General features: G+C 41.0%; 1 protein-coding gene across 3 annotated transcripts in view; it reads left to right on the forward strand.

Annotated features, from left to right (window-relative positions):
* The window catches only part of LOC136858107 (sialin), a 310094-nt gene that overhangs the window by 161431 nt on the left and 123034 nt on the right, over positions 1–25629 (forward strand). For all 3 annotated transcript variants that reach the window (XR_010858600.2, XM_067137406.2, XM_067137407.2), the window contains one exon: positions 23039–23111. Coding sequence is in view for 2 of the 3 variants with exons in the window: in XM_067137406.2 (XP_066993507.2) it covers positions 23078–23111 (34 nt within the window). In the remaining variant the exon portion in view is untranslated. The remainder of the gene's footprint in view (positions 1–23038; positions 23112–25629) is intronic.

A 25629-nucleotide genomic window follows, 5' to 3' on the forward strand; every position in this document is an offset into this window, starting at 1 on the left:
GTAAAGGCCGATTGAGAAGCGTAGTGGGCGTTGAAAGGTTGTCGTATTAAAGATCATTAATATGCAAAAGAACCGCTTCAGTGCGTTTACTGATAAGCTGAACACACCATTAATAAAATACCAGCAATAGACATTTAAATGAGACTGGCCAAAACTTCACTTTTTGACTTTTCGCCAGGTGTATTTATGTCTCTAGAGGAACAGTATCCCGTTATTTCTCAAAAGATGTTGCCATAGCAGTTCATGATGTGATCCGACAGGCTCTGGAATATTCATTTTCTATTGTTGTTACATCGCACTGACTCAGACAGATTTTATGGCGTCGATGTGGTAGGACACGGCTAGGACTCGTTAAGGTAGCGACTATGACCTTCATTAAGGTACAGTCTTAGCATTGTCTGATGTGAAAATGGGAAACCACGGAAAGTCATCTTCAGGGCCGCTAACAGTGGGGTTGAAACCCACCATCTCCCGTATGCAAGTTAACAGTTACACAGCTCGGACGTCGCAGCCATCTCGCTCGGTCAGGAAGAAAGAAGTCGGCATTCATTTTCTATGATGCTCGGATTTACAAGGATGTAGTTAAAAGGGGGAGTTCATGAGGTCTAGATTGTCTCCCTCCCCCCCCCCCCCATACACACACCTCCTACCCCTACCGCTGCCGTATTTTTAAGAATTTCCATCTATATATGAATACTTTCCATTACAAGCTGAAGTCATCGGCTGATGAGCATCCACTAGAATTTGCACTGTCTAGAACAGGGCCTCTCAGGGTGCATGCGCCCGGTGCAGGCACTGTGCACGGTGCAAAAGATGACTTCGCTTGGTTGACCAGAGTGCAGACCCCCCACTCCTCGATTTGGAGTAATAGCGCTTAATCTCCCTTTCCTCACGCCTGTCTCGCTCGTTCCCCCTGTCTCCCTCTTCCACACTTGCTTCGTAGCGCTCCAAATCCGAGCTGAGTTGCGCCGAGTAGAGCCGATGGAGCCGAGCTTAGCCGAGCTTAGCCGAGTAGCCCAGAGACGAAGTGTTGGTCCGAACCAAACCGAGTGGCACCGATGCACAGAGCACGGAGCTCTTGCGCCTCGATTTGCATACGTGAGATTTTGAGCGTTTGAGAGGCCCTGGTCTAGATTATATAATTATATAACGATGTATAGATGTATAGAGCAATTTAGAAATTAAGTTATAAATCTATTCGCAGCCTACAGTGATCTGGACCCGAACATGACAATTTATCTTTCCTTTTGTTATTGGAGTGGTTAAAAATTCAGAAATGTTTACCTAGTTGTACTTCCCCTTAAAGCAATAATCACCACCAGCACAGAGTGAAATGTCAGGGTACTGTGGAGGAAAGTTCTGAAAACACGGCTTAAAATTCTTCCAGAAGTCTTCTATATGCTTGTGCGGAATATGTACCATAATCTGGGCAAAACAGAGCCCTATTCGTCCTTTTGCTGTAGAGATGACTCGAAGAGCCGTGTCATTTCACCTCATCGATCGCTGAGATGCCGAGGACGGAGTTCATGTTCGTTGAAGTAATTGCTAGTGCACAGAAAATACTTATCGGAGTGGTTTACCGACCACCTAAAGTAAAGAAGACCGAGTTTGAAGCATATCGTCTTAACTTGCTACCAATCTATCAACATATCATTATATTAGGAGACATTTTACCACTAATCTACTGTACTACCGGGCGAGTTTTCCGTGCGCGTAGAGGCGCGCGGCTGTGAGCTTGCATCCGGGAGATAGTAGGTTCGAATCCCACTATCGGCAGCCCTGAAGATGGTTTTCCGTGGTTTCCCATTTTCACACCAGGCAAATGCTGGGGCTGTACCTTAATTAAGGCCACGGCCGCTTCCTTCCAACTCCTAGGCCTTTCCTATCCCATCGTCGCCATAAGACCTATCTGTGTCGGTGCGACGTAAAGCCCCTAGCAAAAAAAAAAATCTACTGTACTTACAAAGAAATACGACACTAAGAAATTAGCACTTGTTTTCCTCGTGTGACTTGATTATCCTCCCCTCTGACCCTACTGACTATGTACATACTACCACCATTTCCCACACCTTAAATCTCAAAGTGACAAACAACCTTCAGAAAGTGGTAATTCACGGAAGAATTCTAGTACACGCCGTGTCTCGCTTAATCACTTCGCATTCCAAAATATAAATATAAAGGATTTCTGAAAATAAGTTACGAAAAATGTATAGACATAATAAACCCAATAACATAAGAGAGGATCCGTCATCCATTTTTTCTTACACCCTTTAGTTAATTGCCAGGTGTAAGTGGTTCATATTTTTTTATGTCCTACCACGTAGCGCACTGAATTCGTAACATAACGTTAATGGTGGAGTATTAATATTAGCATTTAAAATTAGTAAATTATTTACTTTTGCAGATTTACCGAGCTCGATAGCTGCAGTCGCTTAATTGCGGCCAGTATCCAGTATTCGGGAGATCGTGGGTTCGAACCCCACTGTCGGCAGCCCTGAAGATGGTTTTCCGTGGTTTCCCATTTTCACATCAGGCAAATGCTGGGGCTGTACCTTAATTAAGGCCACGGCCGCTTCCTCCCCGCTCCTAGCCCTTCCCTGTCCCATCGTCGCCATAAGACCTATCTGTGTCGGTGCGACGTAAAACAAAAAAAAAACTTTTGCAGATTTAAAAAGTCATTCCACGGAAAATTGTAGGTATCATACCTTAATTCATTCGTGCAATATCCTTCATATTCCTCCACGTTATATACAGAATGTCTGACAATAAGTTACGGAAACTAAAAGAGGGGATTGTGTTCTGAACCAAAAAGCGATCTATGGTGTTTTTTACTTCCTCCTCATTAAAGCTCACCGGAAAATCGACAAAGAAATGTAAGTTCAACCCTGGGTAACTTCTGTGTCAGCCCATGTAGTGTGTAGCCGGCCAAGCTGTCTTGCTTGAGAAGGTTGGGCGGTGCGCTACCGTAATATTACTGACGTGTCGCTCGCTCACATGCAACCTTGCGAGTAGGCCTACTGGCGGCGAATCGTTGAGCAACATCTGATCATCATGCCCGGATAATGCAGCGTCTTTATTCTCATTATTATTATCATGCACTAAGGTATCTTGAACCGACTGGCGTACAAAACTGGAATACTAAGTAGTTATAATTGGATGGTCCGGCGGCTCCCGCCACCACACGCCCCTGGACGAGGCCTGATCCCGGGGTTACGTCACAGCGTGGTGCGGGCTGCTGCCTAACAGCGCTCCTAACCTCACATGACGTAACGCTAGCTACATGTCTAGGCTTAACCTTACAGAGCCCGGATTCAACCTCAGGCCTAAGGGGATTAACCGTAGAGACCCTAGTTCGAAGCCTTAGGAGTACAAGCTTAACCTAAGAGGCTCAAAGTTCAACACCCGGGGGCTAACCGCATAAGGGTGTAAGCTTAACCTAACAGACATCAAGTTCGATACCCGGGCTAACTACCTAAAACTGCGGGCCTAACGTTACGCTGACCACGCGTTTACCTAAACTAACCTTACCTCTCAGGCTAATCGCATAAGTGTGTAAGCTTAACTTAACAGACTTTAAGATCCATACCCGGACTAACTGCATAAAAGTGCAGGGCTAATGTTACGCTGACCACGCTTAATCTAACCTAACTTACACCCTGACAAAAGTGCAGGCTTAACCTTACGCTGACCAGGCGTTAACCTAACCGGTTTTCCTTCCCTACACTCTGGCTAATAGTGCAGGCGTAACCTTACGCTAGCCAGGCATTAACCTAACTGGTTGCCCTCCCTTACACCCTGGCTAAATGTTCAGGCTTAATCTTACGCTGACTAAGCGTTAATGCGTTATTCATAGACGTCGTAACGTTGGAAGGCACCCTCAGCGGGCTTGGAGCTGAACTTGGAATCTTGAACAAGATAGCGGCTACACGTTGCACTATAAGACTAAGGAGATGGTGTAAGACTTAATACATATACGTTACTCATAGGGGTGTAACAATGGAAAGCAACCTCAGGGGCTTGGAGCTGAACTTGGAGAAAGATGGCGGCACGGGACTAGGGAGATAGTGTAAGGCTTAATACATATTCTTTCTTCACAGAGGGCGTAACGTTCGAAAGCGACTTAAGGGAGCTTGGAGCTGAACTCGGAACAAGATGGTGTCTGTGCTGACGCGTAACGCGCTGTTCGTTTATTTAGTGTCTGGAATACTCAATTTTTGATTTGAAATTTAGAGCTTATAGATTTGAACTCTAGAGACGGTAGCTTACAATATTGTTCATATCACCCAGAGACTGAACCGTTGTGTTCAAATCCGAAAACTGTTTGTGCTACTTACCGGGTACCTAACTAGAGAGGTTAAGTCTTACCTGATACATACCGACGACATTTCCAAGACATGTAACTAGACCATAATTTTTAAGACGTAAGCATGAAATAATACTTACCAGTACCACAATGCAAAAAATATTATACTGGATAGCTGTGGATATGTTCATTGATGAAAGTAGATTGCGGTATTAGGAATGGCGAATAAATGGATAGCTTATTGAAATAAGTAATTAACTTTTTAGTTTATGACATATATTATCACATCTGAGATACAGCTTTAAAATAAATTTCTTAATTCACGCATGCAGGGTCTACAGTCCTTAATCACTGGATTTGATCCATCTCAATCGGTATTATTGTTTTACCTCGAATCTTGTAGTGTTGCTGGCAACGTGTGCATGCAACTACTTCTAACGATATCTTACAATGGAACGTAGCATTTCCCAAGCGGAATGTATATCGTAAGCAGCGTACGTTGATAGAAAACCACATGGTAAATACATAATAAAATGCTTCGGCATACAGCGTAATCGTTTATGTTTATAGAAAGCTGTAGTAGCCTTATTTACTAGTGTATCATTTGGTTCAATGCAAGATTTGCTCACACAAGTTTTTTTACTTCATCGTATCTGCTTTCTTCTTTCCTATACGTGATCCTCGGTGTAGAAACACACAGACATACTAATAATAACGTAGAAGTATTATTTTTAAATAGTCTTATGACGATAATCGATAGTGGACGGTAAGTGACACCGGTCATGTGAATAATAATGACAATAGGCTGTAGTGTTAGCGGGAATATTTTCAGATGTTTCAAATTCTAGACGAATATTGACAGGAGATTCTTTTATAGACTCTTCATGATAAGAGCAGTCTATAACTGCATTCAGTGATTAGTTTTAAATTATTAAAGAGAAAATACGGCAAGCCAAATTTATTTTTCTTGAAATTAATATCCATGTTCTCGTAGGGATAAGTAACTCCGTTGAGGTATAGTCTGACATTTCTTAATTTGCAGTGATCAAACTGAGAGCTATATTTATCATGGTTGAATTTATGATCCGTTTGAAATCCATGAATAACGTAGAGAGGTTTTTCAGTGAAACGTGATGTTTTTACAGCCCAGCTATGCTTGTTTGCAAGTTGTAACACAGGATGCATATGCATCTTCCAACTTCGAAAACGTATTGATAATGGTGTACCATTTTCTACAATCTTGAGCAAGGGAAGTTTTCCCTATCAGATAATGTTGCATTTGTAATCCTCCACAAGGTTCGTTGAAAGGCATACAGTCTACAGGTACAGGTACCGCTGCTGTTGGAAGCTTTTGGACACCATCCTGCCATCTGTAAAAGATTATTCTTCAGTACTAAAAGAGGGTAGAGTTTCATTGCACTTGTAATACCAATATACTTTGATCTACTTATTACCAGGCAAGTATGCCGTGCGGTTAGGGACGCGCAGCTGTGAGCTCGCATCTGGAAGATACTGGGTTGGAACCCCCCTGTCGGCAGCCCTGAACATGGTTTTCCGTGGTTTTCCATTTTCACACCAGGCAAATGGTGGGGCTGTACCTTAATTAAGGCCATGGCCACTTCCTTCCCATTCCTAGGCCTTCCCTGTTCCATCGTCGCCATAGGACCTGTCTGTGTTCGTGCGACGTAATGCAAATAGCCAAAAAAAAGTCTATTTATTCCAACACTATTTATTCACAACGCGCTTCAGAAAAGAGAAAAACTAGACCATGGTTGTTTATTTGGGATGTGTTCGACCCACTTCCACCAGACTTATCTATTCGTCCTTTCAGCAGGTAGGGTGTATACATCTTGCTGATTTCAATTCTTTCACACACACACACACACACAAGTGGATTTTCTGACGACAAAAGAATGTGTGTTTCGTTATTTTTAAACGGGATTCCAAATACCAATTTTCAAGTCAACATTTGTAATTAAGTATCCTCATACAAAGAATGCAACTAAATTTTCAATTCTTTCAACCCCCTTAAGTGGATTTTCCGAAAACAAAGAAATACGTATTTGTTTATTTTTAAATGAGACTCCAAATACCATTCACCTCTATAACATCTTCAGTTTTCCAGATATCACTATCCTAATAAAAATAATTCAACCATTTTCAGTCCTTTCTACCGCTTCCCCCCCGTAAATCTTCTTTTCGAAAATAAAAAATTACATGTTTCTCTTTTAAAAAGAGATTAAAAGTATCAAATGTCACGCCTGTAACATGTTTAGTTTATGAGATGTTCTGTAGATATTCTTATTTTAAAAATTCTCCCCGTTTTTCAGTTCCCCTTAACTGGATTTTCCGAAAATAAATTATCTGTGTTTCTTTACATTTACGGAAATTTCAAATACCATTTTTCACGTCTGTAACAATTACTGTACAATTTACTGTAGATATAGTCTTCTTTTTTTATTCCCCCCATTTGTCACTCCTCTTCACCCCCCATTAATTGGATTTTCAAAAACAAAACAAAATAGGTTTCTTTTTTTAAAGGATATTCCAAACACCAATTGGCATGGCTGTAACATCTTCAGTTTTTGAGATATAAGTATCCTCATAAAAGGTATTCAACGCCTTTTTCGCCTTTTTCACCCTCTTAACAGGGTTTTCCGAAAACAAAACAAAAATGCGTGTTTCTTAATTTTTAAAGCAGATTCCAAACACCAATGTTCATGTCTTTAAACTGTTCAGTTTTCGAGATATAGATACACTCATTTTAAAAATTCACCCCCGTTTAACCCCCCCCCCTAGCGACGGAATATCCAAAAATCCTCCATTAGTGAGCACCTACATTGTAATATGAATGTACCCCCAAAATTTCATTTCTTTATATCCAGTAGTTTTAGCTCGGCGATGATGAATCAGTCAGGACAAGCTATTATATATATGTATATTATAGATTATTGTCTCCAGAAAAGCACATTACTGACAGTCTGGAAGAACGCTAATCTAATTCTACAAATAAGAACCCATGTTCAAAACTTCTATCCAATTACCGTCCCATTTCCATTCTCCCTGTTCTTAGAACGGTTAGTACATGCTCAAATACTGAAATACCTCACACTCACTCTTTTCTACCGAGCTCGATAGCTGCAGTCGCTTAAGTGCGGCCAGTATCCAGTATTCGGGAGATAGTAGGTTCGAACCCCACTGTCGGCAGCCCTGAAAATGGTTTTCCGTGGTTTCCCATTTTCACACCAGGCAAATGCTGCGGCTGTACCTTCATTAAGGCCACGGCCGCTTCCTTCCCACTCCTAGCCCTTCCCTGTCCCATCGTCGCCGTAAGACCTATCTGTGTCGATGCGACGTAAAACAACTACCAAAAAAACCACTCTTTTCTGTAGCCACTAAAATCTGGCTTGAAGAAGGGCCATAGCACAGAAACTAGCTTGTTCAAAGCGACGGAGGATAACAGATAAACAGTGGACGAAAGACAAGTGACAATATTCACACTCCTTGGCTTCAGCAGTGATTTTGACGCGATAAATACCCAAACATTGTTGAAAAAACAATAATCCTTTTTTTTTTCGGTAATGAGGTTTTAAAATGTTTCACCGCTTATCTTTCAGATCGTATGCAACGTGTTATAGCACAGGATACTGCATCACAGTGGCGACTCAAGAAGACGGAAACCCTACAAGGCTCTAATCTTAAGCCTCTTTTATTTTCCTGTATATTAATGACATCTCCTCAGTAATAAAATGTAATATGCATCACCTTTGTACGGATGATCTCGAAATTTACTGTCACATTGGTATCAAAGATATATCGAACGCGATATGAGACGTAAACACCTACCTACAACAATCCAGTGTGTACGCCAGTGATAACTCTCTACTTCTCAACCCCAAAATTACCCAAGTTATTATAATCGGTTCACAGGGATTATTGAATGTCTTGTATGAAAACCACGCTATTCCTCCAGTGACTTTAAATGCAACTGAAATCACAGTTAGTAAGATAGTTAAGAACCTTAGCATGACTCTGACTGGAACTCTTCACTGATCTGCACCTGTCGGCCTGAGTGGGTCAGACGGTTGACGCCATGGCCTTCTGACTACAACTTGGCAGGTTCGATCCTGGCTCAGTCCGGTAGTAAGTTATTTGAAGGTGCTCAGATACTTCGGCCTCATATCGGTAGATTTACTGGCACGTAAAAGAACTCCTGCGCGACAAAATTCCGGCACCTCGGAGTCTCTGAAAATCAGGAAATTAGTTAGTGAGACATAAAGCAAACAGGATTATTATTTTGTACTATCTGCACATGTACGGTACTTGCAGCAAGATGTACGCGCTGTGTCCCGCCAAATCCACTCAGCGGTAAAAGGACATTTAGACACAAGACGTGAGGATGAAGCTTATTGAGACTCTGATACTACCAACACTTTGCCATTGCGATGTGAGCTCGTTGACGCGACTAGTGAACCAACTATGAAACTGTAAGGAGCATTGGAACTCTGATCTTCGGTTTGCTTTTAATTTGAGTTACTATGTTCACGTAACTTCTAACTACAAAGTTCTTTCCAGGCTGAGTCCTGAAGGGCGGCGGAAATTTGATATATTGACGTCAGTATATAAAATTCTGGTTGAAAATCTCCCCCTGTATATTTCTTTAACATGTCATTTTCTGTCCTCATTCCATAATCTCAATGCTACATCTAGTTCTTCCCTCGCCATTCCCGCCAACCGCTCTTGTATGTACGTGCAATAAATCCTCACTTATGATCGGATCACAACTTTGGAATACACTTCCGGGTGATGTCGGTAACTGTTAGTTATATACAAATTATAAGACTGTTTGTCGATATTTCCTTCTGAACACCACTGACAGTTTCGTGTGATTAATGATGTATGATGAGTTGTGTCGTTGCGTTATTATGGTACGTACGTTATGATTTCACAATTAAAATATGCTGTTCATTCCTACAATAATTACTATTATTATTATTATTTTCTTTCTTTCTTTCCTTCTTTCTTAATCCGTTTACCCTCCAGGGTTGGTTTTTCCCTCAAACTCAACAAGGGTTCCCACCTCTACCGCCTCAAGTACAGTGTCCTGGAGCGTGAGACTTCGGGTTGGGGATACAACTAGGAAGAAGGACCAGTACCTTGGAGCCTTGTAAGAGGATGGGAAGATTGGAAGGGATAGATAAGGAAGAGGGAAGGCTTTAAGCCCTTAAGTTAGGTACCATCCCGGGATTTACCAGGATGAGAAGTGGGAAACCACGGAAAACCACTTCGAGGCTGGCTGAGGAGGGAATCGAACCCCCTCTACTCAGTTGACCTCCTGAGGCTGAGTGGACTCCGTTCCAGCTCTCGTACCACTTTTCAAATTTCATGGACTTCCGAGCCTCCAGAGGTGGTAGCTAATCACACTAACCACTACACCACAGAGGCGGACATTATTATTATTATTATTATTATTAGTAGTAGTAGTAGTAGTAGTAGTATTGTTGTTGATGTTGTTATTGTTATCTCAAAACTAGCGTATACATGTATAACATTTAGCTTTTAATTCGTGTACATAGAATTTAAGAAGTTATTGTTTACCACCAGACCTTTTTGTTTGTATCATGTATAGGACTAGTATGTATATGAACAGTATGCTCTAGTGTTCTGTTATGCTTGTTACCATATCGCACATTACTTGTTTTCATTAAAACGTACTGATTCTCATTACTTTTTAACTATTATGCCTCATAGTTTTCTTTGTATGATGCTTTACTTATTTTGTACTTGGTTGTTTAAAATTGAATGATACTATTTCTTTGTGTTGTAAGTGTAAGAGAGGTCCACGAGCCCAAACTTTACCACTGCTTAAGACATGAATAAACACAAACATTCATTCAGGCACTCCAACGTCTCTTAAAAGGAATAGCAGTTGAAGAGATTCTAAACATATAATTTGTATACTAATAAGAGTAGCTCGTACTCGGATGATGTTCCAGTCCACCTCACGTTTCATTCCCACACTATAGAGCAGGACTGTACAGATGATGTGTTATTGACAGCGAGTAGACAGGCTAGCAGCAGAGGTCTTTGATCCTTATTGCCGTTTTGAACTCAATGGGAAGGCTTGTATCTGTTTATTGAAGCTGAAGGATTGACAAAATGTTTAATCTGCACATAGTATAAAATACAGTCCTCGAATCTGTCTGTCTGTCTGTCTGTCTGTCTGTCTGTCTGTCTGTCTGTCTGTCTGTCTGTCTGTCTGTCTGTCTGTCTGTCTGTCTGTCTGCCTGTCTGTCTGTCTGTCTGTCTGTCTGTCTGTCTGTCTGTCTGTCTGTCTGTCTGTCTGTCTGTCTGTCTGTCTGTCTGTCTGTCTGTCTGTCTGTCTGTCTGTCTGTCTGTCTGTCTGTCTGTCTGTGGCGGCTAATCTCGAGGACAACTGGATGGATTTTGACGCGGTTTTCTTCATTCTATAAATTATTTCTCGATAAAGGTTTCTATATAGAAACATCCATCTACAGTACGACCGAAGGAAGCCGAGAAGTAACGATTTGAGTGGAGTAAATGGAAGGAGAAACGATCGTCCTTGCGCCTTTTTAGTTTGCGCTGGCTAAATCATTAAATATATCCTTACTGTGAGGGTAAGAATTGTTCAGTATAAAAAGTTTTACAAAAAAGTACAGGACGGCATACAGGGTGTATCAACGATATACCGACAAAAAATCACATATGCTTTTTCGTGTTATGTTAAAAAAAGATGGTACAATCGGATTGGCGAGGAAAATGAGGTTGCTTTGTTATTTCCAGGCGCGCGATTCAAATTGACGAACTCGCCGTATTTGCTACGCCAGGGCACAAGAGAAGGGGAGGGAGGAGAAGTGGGGTGTATGATGGAGACAGAGATAAATCTCCGCGCGTATGCGTAAGTTTGCTAGTTGGACTCGCACAGGATTGTCCTTGACTCTTACAGGCAATATCCACAGTTCGTTTATGAAATAGCCTAACTGCACACACAGTGCAAGAACACACTTGTCAGTCAAGGAATGCACCAGATCGTTTTTCCTCTCATCTGATGCCGCAGTTAACATGCTCGAAGATGCAACGCTGCCGCCCCTCGATTGTGTATTCCTTCACTCGCAACATTGTAAATGACCGAGCGAGTTGGCCGTGGGGTTAGGGGCGCGCAGCTGTGAGCTTGCATTCGGAAGATAGTGGGTTCGAGTCCCACTGTCGGCAGTCCTGAAGATGTTTATGCTAGTTTCCCATTTTAACACCAGGCAAATGCTGGGGCTGTAGCTTAATTATGGCCACAGTTGCTTCGTTTCCACTCCTAGCCCTTTCCTATCTCATCGTCGCTGTAACACATATCTGTGTCGGTGCGACCTGAAGTTAAAGAAACATTGTAAATGGAATGAAATGCTGAACGAAGGAAACAATTTGCCCAATAATTGATTACAGTAGGTGTTCAACATGCCCCTTCTGCTTTGATGCACAGTTCACAAGGGCGTAGTAGTGACATTTGGACTCTGTTCAGATGTGTGGTGTGTCACGAACGACCTGAAAAGCTGCCTGTATTCTTGGTACAAGTTCATCTTTTGCAATGGGATTCACATAGCAGTCAGTTTGTGCAGAATTTTCTGTACTCTGCCTACCAGAGCTGGGGGAAGTGACTATGCGAAATGAACGAAAACCTTGTGCTTTCGCGCCGAGCATTACCTCTGTCTCCCACTTCCCACTTCCCTTCCCTTCTCCATCGAGCTCGATATCTGCAGTCACTTAAATGCGGCCAGCATCCAGTATTCGGGAGATAGTGGGTTCGAACCCTACTGTCGGCAGCCCTGAGGATGGTTTCCCGTGGTTTTCCATTTTCACACCAGGCAAATGCTGGGGCTGTACCTTAATTAAGGCCACGGCCGCTTCCTTCCCACTCGTAGCTCTTTCCTGTCCCATTGTCGCCATAAGAGCTATCTGTGTCGGTACGACGTAAAGCAACTTCCTTCCCTTCCCTTCCCTTCCCTTCCCTTCCCTTCCCTTCCCTTCCCTTCCCTTCCCTTCCATCCTCTGACGCACAGCAATAAGGAGCGGCTGACTCTGACTCTCTGGCATAGTAAATGGGCAAGTTCATTCATTTGAATTGCGCACCCGGAAGTAAAAACATAACCTCATGTGTCGAAAAAAATTATCCTGCCAATGCAATGTTAAAATAGACATCGCATAATGGAGGACTGATATCAAGAAGGCTTGTGTCAAAAGCTCTTCTTAAACCACATCATACGGCAGCTCATATGAGGTAGACAACAAATAATAGCCCATTTCATCAGGAACAGTGGAAGCGTACACTTTTTTTCTGATGAGGTCACCATAAGCTTGCACTCTTACAACATGAGCCTTGGAGTCTGGAGACGATCCTGTGAGAGATGAAACGAGCCCTTCATCCCGGTGCGCCACCACTAGCAAGGGACTTCCGGCATGCTTGGTCGACGTATGTTTCTAATTCCTATGCAAGGTACAGTAACATGACTGGTCTGGTATACAGAGACAACGTCCTCCAACCTGTAGTTACAGGATGTACTGCCACTGTGGACAAGGGCTTCACACTAGTGGATGATAATGCTCGTGCCCATCGAGCCAGAATGGTCAACCAGTTCCTTGAGATGCATGACAAACAACGAATGGTATGGCCGGCGTATTCGCGGACATGAGCTGTGTTGAAGATGCATGGCGTAAACTGGAGAGAACAATCGCCAACCGTCCTAATCCTGATGCTAATATTCAGCAACTGATTAATGCTGCTATCCTGGACTGGGATAATCTGCTCCGAATGATCTCCCGAATTACGTAAAATACTCTAAATAGTTTTATATGCTGACGACTTTAAGATATATAGTCAAATTTTAAGTGTGCATCGTCGTCTACCACAGACAGCCCATGTAGGACTGAGGCAAACACAGCAAGAGTACCCATTCCTGCTACTTGACCGCATTCGAATTGTAACATGGTTGCAAGATGGATGGTGATAAGTGCACGTTGTGTTTTATGAAGACCTTTTGACACAGGCCTCTATCAGTCAATCAGTCAAGCAAGCAAGCAAGCAAGCAAGCAATCACCACAGATCTGCTATTAGGGCTGTCCCCCAGGCAGCGGATTCCCTATCTGTTATTTAACTAGTCTTTTCTTAAAGAATGCAAAGAATTTATAAATGTATTGAACATCTCCCTTGGTAAATTATACCAATCCCCGACTCTTCTTCCTATAAATGAATATTTGCCCCAGTTTGTCATCTTGAATTCCAACTTTATCTTCATATTGTGATCTTTCCTACTTTTAAAAACACCATCAAACGTATTCGTCTACTATATCATTCTACTCCATCTCTTCACTAACAGCTTAGAACATACCACTTAGTCGAGCAGCTTGTCTTCTTTCTTCCAAGTCTTCCCAGCTCAAACTACGCAGCATTTTTGTAATGCTACTCTTTTGTCGGAAACCACCCAGAACAAATCGAGCTGCTTTTCTTTGGACGTTTTCTGGATCCTGAAATAATAACCCTGATGAGGGGGGCATAACTGGAACCATGCTCTAGGTGGGGTGTTACCAGAGATTTGGCTACATCTTTTTTTTTTTTTTTTTTTTTTTTTTTTTGCTATTGGCTTTACGCCGCACCGACACAGATAGGTCTTACGGCGACGACGAGTCAGGAAAGGGCTAGGAGTGGGAAGGAAGCGGCCGTGGCCATAATTAAGGTACATCCCCAGCATTTGCCTGGTGTGAAAATGCGAAACCACGGAAAACCATCTTCAGAGCTGCCGACAGTGGGGTTCGAACCCACTATCTCCCGAATACTGGATAGTGGCCGCACTTAAGCGACTGTAGCTATCGAGCTCGGTCCTTTACATCCTTACTACCCTAAATAGCCCCATAGCCATGTGCAGAATCCCGTTTATGTGATTACCCCAATGAAGATATTTCCTTATATATACACCTAGGTACTTATAGTGATCGCGATAAGGAACCTTGACCCCATCAACGCAGTAATTAAAACTGAAAGGACTTTTCCCATTAGTGAAGCTCACAACCTGACTTTTAACCCCGTTTATCATCATACCATTACCTACTGTACATCTTACAACATTGTCGAGGTCATTTTATAGTTGTTCACAATCTTGTTACTTACTTATTGCTCTATACAGTATAACATCATACGCAAAATGCCTTATCTCTGATTCCAGTATAAGAAATCATAAAGGTCCAAAAATACTGCGGTGAGTAATTCCCCCTCTTAATGATTAAAGGATCAGACAATGCTTCACCTACTCTAATTCTCTGAGTTCTATTTTCTAGAAATATAACCGCCCATTCAGTCACTCTTTTGTCTAGTCCAGTTGCACTCATTTTTGCCAGTAGTCTCCCATGATTTACCCTGTCAAATATCGTTATACAGTCTTGACCTCCTGGATCCAAGATATCTGCCATATCTTGCTGGAATCGTACAAGTTGAGCTTCAGTGGAATAACCTTTCCTAAGCCCAAACTGCCTTCTATAGAACCAGTTATTAGTTTTGCAAACATGTATAATACAATAAAGAAAGAATGCTTTCCCATAGCTTACATGTAACACAGTCATGTCATACTGACTGACCTGCAATTTACGGTTTTAGGTTTGTCACCCTTGCCCTTACATACAGGAGCTACTATAGCAACTCTCCATTCAATTTGGTATAGCTCCTGCATGCAAACAATAATCAAATGAGTACTTTAAATATGGTAATATATCCCAACCCCATTGCCTATAGTATATTCCCAGAAATCTTTCCCTTTATAGCAGTCCTCTGTCGTCCAGTCTCAGAGCCCGAGGTGGCTATACACAGTACTAACGTGCCTCACAATGAACGATATGTGTTCAAAATCTCACATTACCAACTTAACGCCTACGTTGCGTTTATTTTTCTCTTGCATTTGCAGAGTTTACTATACAGCATATTGGTTTTTTTTATATATATACCGTACTCTTCGTAATGTTTAATAAATGTACATACACATATCCTAAACTTTCATTCCTTTATAAGACAGGATTAGACGAGCTATGGTGTGTTAATCAAGTAACGATCTTGGAGTTGTGTTCGACAACAGTATGTTGTTTTACCCAACACCCCATCCCACCCCTAAATGCTAAAAATAACAACTGAGTCGTACAAAGTGCTGAGTTTTTTTTATGCGGAATATAAAACCCTTAACTAAGACATTGACTATGATCACTCTATACAACATACATGTTAGATTCAAAGTATTGTTATGTGCCAGCCCTGTGGTAGCCCCGTTCGGTACTTCCTCGAATGAGTCAGCCGACCGGACAGCTCCCAGCTGGCCTGGGGGGCATGACTGACATTTCGGTGTATTGTTCTCTTCGCCAGCTTTCCTCGCGGTGCAGTGAGAATGTTCCCTCTCTAACCACATCGCGAATATTCCGGTACACATCACCCGAGCTGTGGTGCGGTGGAGTCGGTGGCTGGGCTGAGGGTGACAGCGATTTTTGCTGTCACTAGTGTCCCATCGGAGTGTGAACGAGGATTTGTTGTTGTTGTTGTTGTTTTGTTGCGTCAGAGTGTATAGTGAGTGTCTGGACTGGAACGGCTGTCGATGCCCCATCGAAGTCAGGGTATCATTTAGTTGTTTTGTTCAATCAATCAATCAATCAATCAATCAATCAATCGCTACTGATCTTCATTTAGGGCAGTCGCCCTGTTGCTTCCTAGCCTTTTCTTAAATGATTTCAAGGAAATAAGAAATTTATTGAGCATCTCCCTTGGTAAGTCATTCCAGCCCCTAACTCCCCTTCCTATAAACGAATATTTGCCCCAATTTTTCCTCTTGAATTCCAACTTTAATTTCATATTGTGATCATTCCTACTTTTAAAAACACAACTGAAACTTATTCGTCTACTAATGTCATTGCACGCCAACTCACCGCTGACAGTTCGGAACATACCACTTAGTCGAGCAGCTTTGCAACATTTTTGTAACGCTACTCTTTTGTCGGAAATCATCCAGAACAAATCGAGCTGCATTGCTTTGGATTTTTTCCAGTTCTTGAATCAAGTAATCCTGGTGAGGGTCCCATACACTGGAACCATACTCTAGTTGGGGTCTTACCAGAGACTTATATGCCCTCTCCTTTACATCCTTACTACAACCGATAAACACCCTCGTAACCATGTGCAGAGATCTGTACCCTTTATTTACAATCCCATTTATGTGATTAACCCAATGAAGATCTTTCCTTATATTAACCCCTAGATACTTACAATGATCCCCAAGAGGAACTTTCACCCCATCAACGCAGTAATTAAAACAGAGAGGACTTTTACTATTTGTGTAACTCACAACCTGACTTTTAACCCCGTGCATCATCATACCATTGCCTGCTGTCCATACCACAACATTATCGAGGTCATTTTTCAGTTGCTCACAATCTTGTAACTTATTTATTACTCTATACAGAATAACATCATCTGCAAAAAGCCTTATCTCTGATTTCGCTACTTTACTCATATTATTTATATTTGCTAATTGCTTTACGTCGCACCGACATAGATACGTCTTATGGCGACGATGGGACAGGAGAGGGCTAGGAGTGGGAAGGAAGCGGCCGTGGGCTTGATTAAGGTACAGCCCCAGCATTTGCCTGGTGTGAAAATGGGAAACCACGGAAAACCATTTTCAGGGCTGCCGACAGTGGGATTCGAGCCTACTATCTCCCGAATACTGGATACTGGCCGCACTTTAGCGACTGCAGCTATCGAGTTCTGTATTTGTATATATAAGAAAACAAAAAGGTCCAATAATACTGCCTTGAGGAATTCCTCTCTTAATTATTACAGTGTCAGATAAAGATTCACCTCCTCTAATTCTCTATTTTCTAGAAATATAGCAATCCATTCAGTCACTCTTTTGACTAGTCCAATTGCACTCATTTTTGCCAGTTCTCCTTTTAATGCCAATGTATGCCCATCACGTCCCACAAACGAAGAGAAAAGTGGACTTCGAGTGTCGTGCTTTTAAGGCAGAGTAGAGTGATAATTTATTATTTTGTTACTGAGTTAGATGGCAAATTGAATGGATGAAAACCATAACGGTATAAGTAGCATTTTGGTCATTCAGAGAAAAAGGCATTTCAACATCTTAACACTCGTATAAAGCATGCTATTTGTAGTTATACCACCTATCACTAGAGCACAGAATATTACCGCTATCACTTGTATCTCTTTGCTGGTGAAAAGATACATCCTCCCGGAGTTACATCCTGCACTTAACTATTTTTTTAAATGTCACTTATACCGTTATGGTTTTCATCCATTCAATTATTATATTTATTGTGCAGTGACACTATATCTGTACTGAAATAGAGTACAGTACACATCGGCATTATAAGACTAAGCATTCGTCACAATATTCCCAACTTTCAGGGAAGGAATGATCAAAGAAATTAGAAACTTTAAAATGTAGTATTTCATTACAGTGCAGTTTCTTTACAAAAATGAAAAATGAAAATGGGGCTGCAACTGAAGTTTTAGGAGTAGCTCAAGTGTTAGCAAAGGAAGAAAACAGTTTACTGATGGTGAGTTAATTAAATCATATTTGATTGTAACATGAAAAGAAATGTGTCCCAAGAAATTGAATTCATTTAATACAATGAGCCTTTCTGTGGGAACAGTTATTCGAAGAGTCGAAGACATTGAGAGCAACATCAGAAATTAACTAACAATGCATATGATTTTGAATGGTAGTCCTTGGCTTTTGAATAGTCGACAGACTTTTCAGCTGCTGCTATTATTCGAGGAGTTAATACAGACTTCGAAGTGACTGAAGAATTAGCTTCTATGAATACTCTGCATGAAACAACTACAGGCGAAAATATTTGCAAGGAGGTTGAGAAAACGTTAACGAAATACAATCCGAAGTAGAATCAGATAAAAATATATCACAACTGATAGTGGTAAAAATATGTATGGAACAGGCAAAGGCTTAGTTGGAAATATTTTCAAGCTTTCTGAAACTGCAAGGTGTTCAAAGCCTATGGTTATTCGTTGTATTATTCACCCGTAGGTACTTTCTGGGAAATATCTGGATCTATAGTTTGTTTTTCAACCAGTTGTGTTAATGGTGAACTTATTCGTTCTCGTGAACTCAGCCATCGTCAATTCCATGATTTTTCGTCAGAAGTGGAAGCCGAATATCCTGACTTTCCCTACCACACAGCAGCTCGATGCCTCAGTACTGGTAGAGTTTTATTAAGATATTTTGAACTCAGATCGGAGATTGATTTTTTTCTCAACGAGTAAACCACCCTCAAACACCGTTTTCGAACACTGGATGGCTTTGGCAATTAGCTTTCACTGCTGCTATCATATGATTTCTTAATGGATTCAACTTGAAAAATACTAGGCAAACATTGCTAATATGTAACACTTTTATTGCAGTAAAATCATTTTGATGGCAATCGGCTTGAGTCACAAATCATGTCAAACTGCTTCGTGCATTTCATTTCAATCAGTCACTACTGATCTGCATTTAGGGCAGTCGCCCTTCTGGTGTTTTCCTAGCCTTTTCTTAAATGAAATTAGAAATTTATTGAACATCTCCCTTGGTAAGTTATTCCAATCCCTAACTCCCCTTCCTATAAACGAATATTTGCCCCAATTTGTCCTCTTGAATTCAAACTTTATCTTCATATTGTGATATTTCCTACTTTTAAAGACACCACTCAAACTGATGTCATTCCACGCCATCTCTCCAGTGACAGCCCGGAACATACCACTTAGTCGAGCAGTTCGTCTCCTTTCTCCGTCATAAATGAAAAGAAGTGAAATCTCCATTTACACATAAAATTTCCAGGCGATTTATTTGCTAACCTCAAACAACATTTCCAGCAATGTTTTTGGGATCTTGATGCAAGTGCAGATGACATTTCAGTATTTCAAAATCCATTTGACTGTACAATTGAACAACGTCCACTTAACCTTCAATTGGAAATGATTATTATGCAATGTGGTACCGTACTAAAAGGCAAATTCCAAGAGAAGAATCTAACAGAATTCTACAAGCGCCTTCCAAGTGATGAATATGGTGAAAAAAGATCATTTTCTCGGGGGTTTATCTTTGTATTTGGTAGTACCTACCTGTACGAAAAAAACATTTTAAAAGATGACATATGTAAAATCTTCATACAGGTCAGTTTTACGATGAATATTTGTAATCAATTTTCATGATAGGGAATAGTAACTTTAACCCCCAATTTGGTGAAATATCTCCAAAAAAAAGCAATCTCATTAGTAAAGCTGTGGTTTAAACAAATTGTGGTCTACTTAGTATTTGTATTATGCTACATATTAATCAGTAAATTTGTGCAAACGTGTTTATCTTGTTTTTTAAGTATACGTACCTTAAAAAAGTCCTCGAGTTACCTCATGGTCCGCAGAGCGTATGTAAAATATTTAATATGTGGCCCTTTATAAAAAAAATTAGTATGAAAGCCTGTCTTCGACAGTCGAAATTACTATCTATAAAGCAATTCGAAATTCTAAGTGGTCTATCGATATGTCTTATGAATGACAGTTACAATTTCCAGGTTTTATATTTATTTTAATGGAATCTAAACGGGTATTTTAGTATGTCCTTACAAACCATATTGACTACAGTTGTGGCTAGGAGTTTTACTTTGACGTCTATGCACCTGCGTATTCTTGAGAAGGCTACATACAACTTTACAAAACACTGGAGTGGGGAGATTCATCCCAACTTTAAAGCTTGTCTTAGTGGCATTGTGGACAGCGAAGGCTATATTTAGAGGAAATTACCTCCATTTAAGAACGAGTGGTATACCCGGGTTCACAGGTGCTAAATCCATTCTTGTTTACTTTATTTTCAATTATAATTACAAGTATATTGATATTTTATTTTATTAATAAGATCGGATTCATCCACAACTTCATCGGTTACCCTTTTGAATGAACCTCCACGAACTCGTTTCTTCGGCATGACCTTCTTACCGGCCATGAACACAATACCAGTAGTAAAAACAATGTTATATGAGATATCAAGGAAACAATTATGAGAATCTATTATAAAGTCACCTATTGTTGAAATGTTATGTTTAAAACAGAAGATACAAGTACCACAATAAAAAAAAATATTATATTTTAGTCGGTCCTTAGAATTACCAACGGGCGAAGAAGGTCGTCTTTCATTGTTTAAAGATAAGGGCAGAGAAATGACATATGCAAGAGTAGCTCTCATAAGAGTGTTATATTTGCTTCGTTATTTCATGGTTCAAGCGTTCCATTGTTTACTTCATTCTCAGTCACATATGAAGTACATGTATATTGTATTTTATTAATTAGATCATTAATTCAAAAGTGAATTTTTATCCTTTTGAGTGGCTCGAGTAGCTCTCTTAAAGAATGCTGTCTTTACTGCGTTATTTTATGGTTTAATGGTTAGCAGTCTGTGGTCTTAGTTGCTAAATATAACTCTGATTTGTCTTTTGCCTTCAGATGGCTTTCGCACGACATAACAATCGAACTGGGTTATGTTACGGCTAACGCAATCTTACAGAATTTGATGAAGTTGTAGGCAACCCTTCTAACACCTGAAAATAGTGACGTCTCGCGGAGACAAGCTGAACTGAGTGAAGTGTACTGAAGTTTTAAGTTCATTAAAAGGTGTCTGTACTTTTGATGTTGAATGCCACATAAGGACTTGGATTGTGTCCAACTTAGTTGAGAGTTGCTTCTGTTTTAGGGTTGGCACAAAAATGGCTCAAATCATTTGTTTCTTTATTGCCACTACTGCCACTTCATTTGTTTTTCTACACTCTGATTTACGTCAAAACGACAAATTTGGCAGGAAAATGTGAAAAAGGAAGGGCCTATACAATGGACAAAAGCACACCAAGAAAAAAATTAATTTAGAAAATGTGTTCAAAATTATCTTTACTTTTGATCAACTCCCTTTTCGAACAACAACAACAACAACAACAATTGTTCAACAACCTTTAACTAGTAGAATTTACAATACCATAAGCTTTCGAGCTTAGTTAAGAATAAGAGTGGGGGGGGGGAAGAGGAAGCTCCCATTTACAACACAAGACTTTAGAGTCTAGAAAATCTTTGGTATATGTGGGTTAAATGATGCTTGAGCCTCTACTAAGTTACACTTAGAGGGGAATTTATTAAGCCCTCAACTTGAGTAGTGACATGTCAGGAGGGTCTCGAACTCTGAATTACAATTTCAATTTTCAACGACCGTACGGACCAAGAGTTCACATTAGGATAACTCTTATTATACCCAGCTTAGCAGCTTTTAAACCATTGATACTCGCTAGCCTTACTCAATAGGGAAGAAACTACACAATATGTGGTTTGGAAGGATCCAGAATACGGGAGCCGAACTCATACTAAACGGCCAAGGAAGGAAAAATAAAAGGTTAATAGAAAGGCTGAGAACAAAATGGAATGGGATTATGATCACAACCAAGCAATCCCGTGACATGACTTGTCATAAAACCTAATGGGGCAGAAGGCCCGGTAACACTAAGGATAAGCCATACTACGTGTTGACTAAGAAAAGAAAGAACGTTAAAGACCAAAATGCAGGATAGAAACAGCTTTGGAAAAGCTTAGTCACCAGAAAGCAAAGTGAATAAGAGAAACGAGTGTACACGCTCGTACATTCTAAATTACATAGTAGCCACAACAGGATTGCACTCCGTCCGCAGACAGCCTAGAAACCTACATGATACAAACTGAAAATAAAGAACCCTACGTTTAACAGTAAGGTAATTGCAGCACGCTTTTGATTCGGGAACTGGTTGTTTGTCTTCTCTTCATCTACATACAACACATTACACTCCCAGTCACCACAAGAAACACACATAGGGTTGGTATTTTCCCAGTTTACTTGAATCGGCACTTTATGTGGATTTGGTCCAGTTTTAAGGTCGGATGCCCTTCCTGACACCTACCCTATATGGAAAGATGTATGGACTATTGTGTTCCTATGGTGCAGTGGTGGTTGGTAGGACGTGGTGTGTTGTGTGTTGATGAATAATGTGTTAAACCAAACCCCATGGGGCAACAGCCCCGAAGGGCCTTGGCCTACCAAGCGACCGCTGCTCATCCCGAAGGCCTGCAGATTACTATGTGGAGTGTGGTCAGCACAACGAGTTCTCACGGCCGTTATTCTTGGCTTTCTAGACCAGGGCCGCCATCTCACCGTCGGATAGCTCCTCAATTGTAATCACGTAGGCTGAATGGACCTCGAACCAGCCCGCAAATCCAGGTAAAAATCCCTGTCCTATCCGAGAATCGAACCCAGAGCCTCCGAGTAAGAAGCAGGCACACTACCCCTACATCGCGGTGCCGGCTTGAATAATGTATTAAGACTAATACAAAAACCCAATATCAAGCAAGAGGAATTAACCATACGCAGTTAAAATTCCCGGGAAGCGATCGCAATCCTAATTCTATGCACAAGAATGTGAACCATTATTGAAACAAATATTTTAAAATGAACCTGGGTCTGATATGGCCAGGTGCTGTATTTTTGTACGGCATCGACTGAAGGTGTTATAAAAGGTGTTCAACTATTAACTATATTCATAGATACTGCTTCTAGAATTTTAGAATTATTGCTTTTAGAGCTTAAAAACCTATTCTTGAACAGTATATTCTTTATGTTTTAGATTACGACACCTGATACTTGAAAGCCTGCCCCTAGAAGAATGGGCTGCTTGGAGCGTATCACCAAAAGGCGGAGTGAGTAAACATCACATCTTGCAATTCCTCACCTACAACATCTGTCACGCACTGTCATTTAAGAGTTCTTTATTACGATGCCTTCCAAGTAGGTATTTCTACTCCTAAATAGCATGCTTCATTTAACAACGGTGTTAGAGAAGACATGGTGCATCCACAGGCTTGGTAAATGTTGTACGTAAAACAAGTCACTAGCCTGCGAAGGCCAGCGCTGCCGTGGTCTTCTTCAAGGTACTTTTCTCCACGTTTATTCTTTAAAAATGTGTAACACCACCTCCTTCATCTCCCACCCCATGTTAACAACAATTTTCATCAGTTGTGCATGCTTCACAGACATCAGGAATTAAACGTACGCGAATTTCTGCACTACACTTAAGACCAATTTAGAAAAATACTATACATTGTTCTCATATTCTCATTACTCCATTCGTTCCTTTCTTTCTTTCTTTCTTTCTTTCTTTCTTTCTTTCTTTCTTAATTTACTACTTCTTTGAATTGACTTTCCTCTTAGTGCAATTTGTTCTCAACATTTCCTGTCATTCTTCTATACAGTATGTCGTAGTCTATATAAATTAAGTACCGTCATCTGCGTACTTGGATCACATATAACTTGCCCACCTCCGTTATGTAACGGTTGGCGCTATTAGCTGTCATCCTCGGAGGCCTGGGTTCGATTCCTGGTACTACTAGAGATTTAAGATTGGCAAGATGGCTAGTATGTGGTAAAAACGATACATGTAACTCACCTCTATTGGGGGTGTGCCTGAAAATAGCTGTACCACTTCAATGAATATGAGGACACGAATTCAAATTTAACATATATCTTCAATTTGAAAGGGATATGTATTTTGTAAATATTTTGTGACATATGGAACTTTATTTGGGATTGCCTAACCGAGGCGGTAAAGGCGTGCTTGGGTTACCCAGAAAGACGTGGGTTCGATTACCCGTCAGGAAGTCGAGAGATTTAGAAACATAGTTCCACTTCTAGAAAGGCACATGGCTCGGAGGTTACCCAGCCTACACCAGGCGTGAGTACCGACCAATGATTCAATTTCAATAATAATAATAATAATAATAATAATAATAATAATAATAATAATAATAATAATTTCGTGTGGCTATTCCTAGCCTGGTGCAACCATTGTAAGACAACCCTCCAGCGAGGGTGATTGGCATCTGCCGTGTAAGGGAACTACAGTATGAGCTTTTGTAGTGGAGGATAGTGTTGCAGGAATGTTGGGGACAGTACAAACACCAAATACCGTATTACTTATTATTATTATTATTATTATTATTATTATTATTATTATTATTATTATTATTATTATTATTATTATTATTATTATTATTATTATTATTGAAATGAAATTAATGACTAATACTCGCGCCTAGTTCAGGCTGCGTAACCTCCGAGACATGTGTCTTTCCAGAAGTGGAACTATGTTTCTAAATCGCTCGACTTCTTGACAAATAACCATTTAAGGTTAAAATTATCGATTCGGCCGGGAATCGTACCCGGGACCTCTTGAACCGAAGGTTACTATGCTGACTATTCAGCCAAAGAGCTGAATGTCTAGAACATACTATATTCTTAAGTCACTTATTTTCACTGAGAGTAGGAGAGCAAGGCCGGTTGTGGATACATGCGTCAGCATTGTTCCTGCTGAGACAGCACCCGAGGTCACTGACCCCGTCCAAGGTCATTGACCCATTGACGTCATGACCACGTGACCGTGACGTCACATTGTTTGTAAACAAAGACACGTGCTTGGCCACGTGCCTTTTGACTGCTGTCAAGGTGACAGCTGTCATCTTGACGGACCCTAACCTCACTTGTAAGGACAACAGAACATCGCTTACCTCACTGCTGATATCTTAACGGGGCTAAACCTCACTGTTGCCAACTTATGCACCTGGTGACGGGCAATTTAAAAACCGCGTGCTTTTGAGAGCTGTCAAGATGACAGGTCCTAACCACGTGGGAGCGGAATTTAAACAAGTAAAAGTCGCTCACCTCAGAGCTGCCACCTTAACATGACAAAACTTTACAGCTAACACCTTAACCGCGTAGGGGCGCGGAATTTGAAAAAGTGAGCATGGCTAAACTCATAGACGGGAGTTAACCGCGATCTGAGGTGCGCAAGAGTGCAAGGCTAAACTCAGAGAATTTTTGTGCTTTATTGAATTCTGGGGGGAAGGGTAGAGAGGTAGTCCTCTTTTCCCAGCTCCCCTACCAAAAATAGCGGATGGGTGAGTGAGAGATGTGCTCTCTCTCTCTCCCTCTCTCTCTCTCTCTCTCTCTCTCTCTCTCTCTCTCTCTCTCTCCCTAGAGCTCTACTGCCGTAGCGATGAGCCCTCTACAAAAAAAATATTGCCCTGGCTAAGATGTCAGGACACGGGCGCCTCTTACGAGGCTAGCGAGTGAAACTGCAACTTGCAGTTGTATTTATACCAACGTTGAGAGGGTGGGAGGATGCATAGATCAGCATACAGTGGGCGCACGCATTATAAGGCG

Source organism: Anabrus simplex, chromosome 1 (assembly GCF_040414725.1).
Source record: "Anabrus simplex isolate iqAnaSimp1 chromosome 1, ASM4041472v1, whole genome shotgun sequence".
Lineage (NCBI taxonomy): Eukaryota > Metazoa > Arthropoda > Insecta > Orthoptera > Tettigoniidae > Anabrus > Anabrus simplex.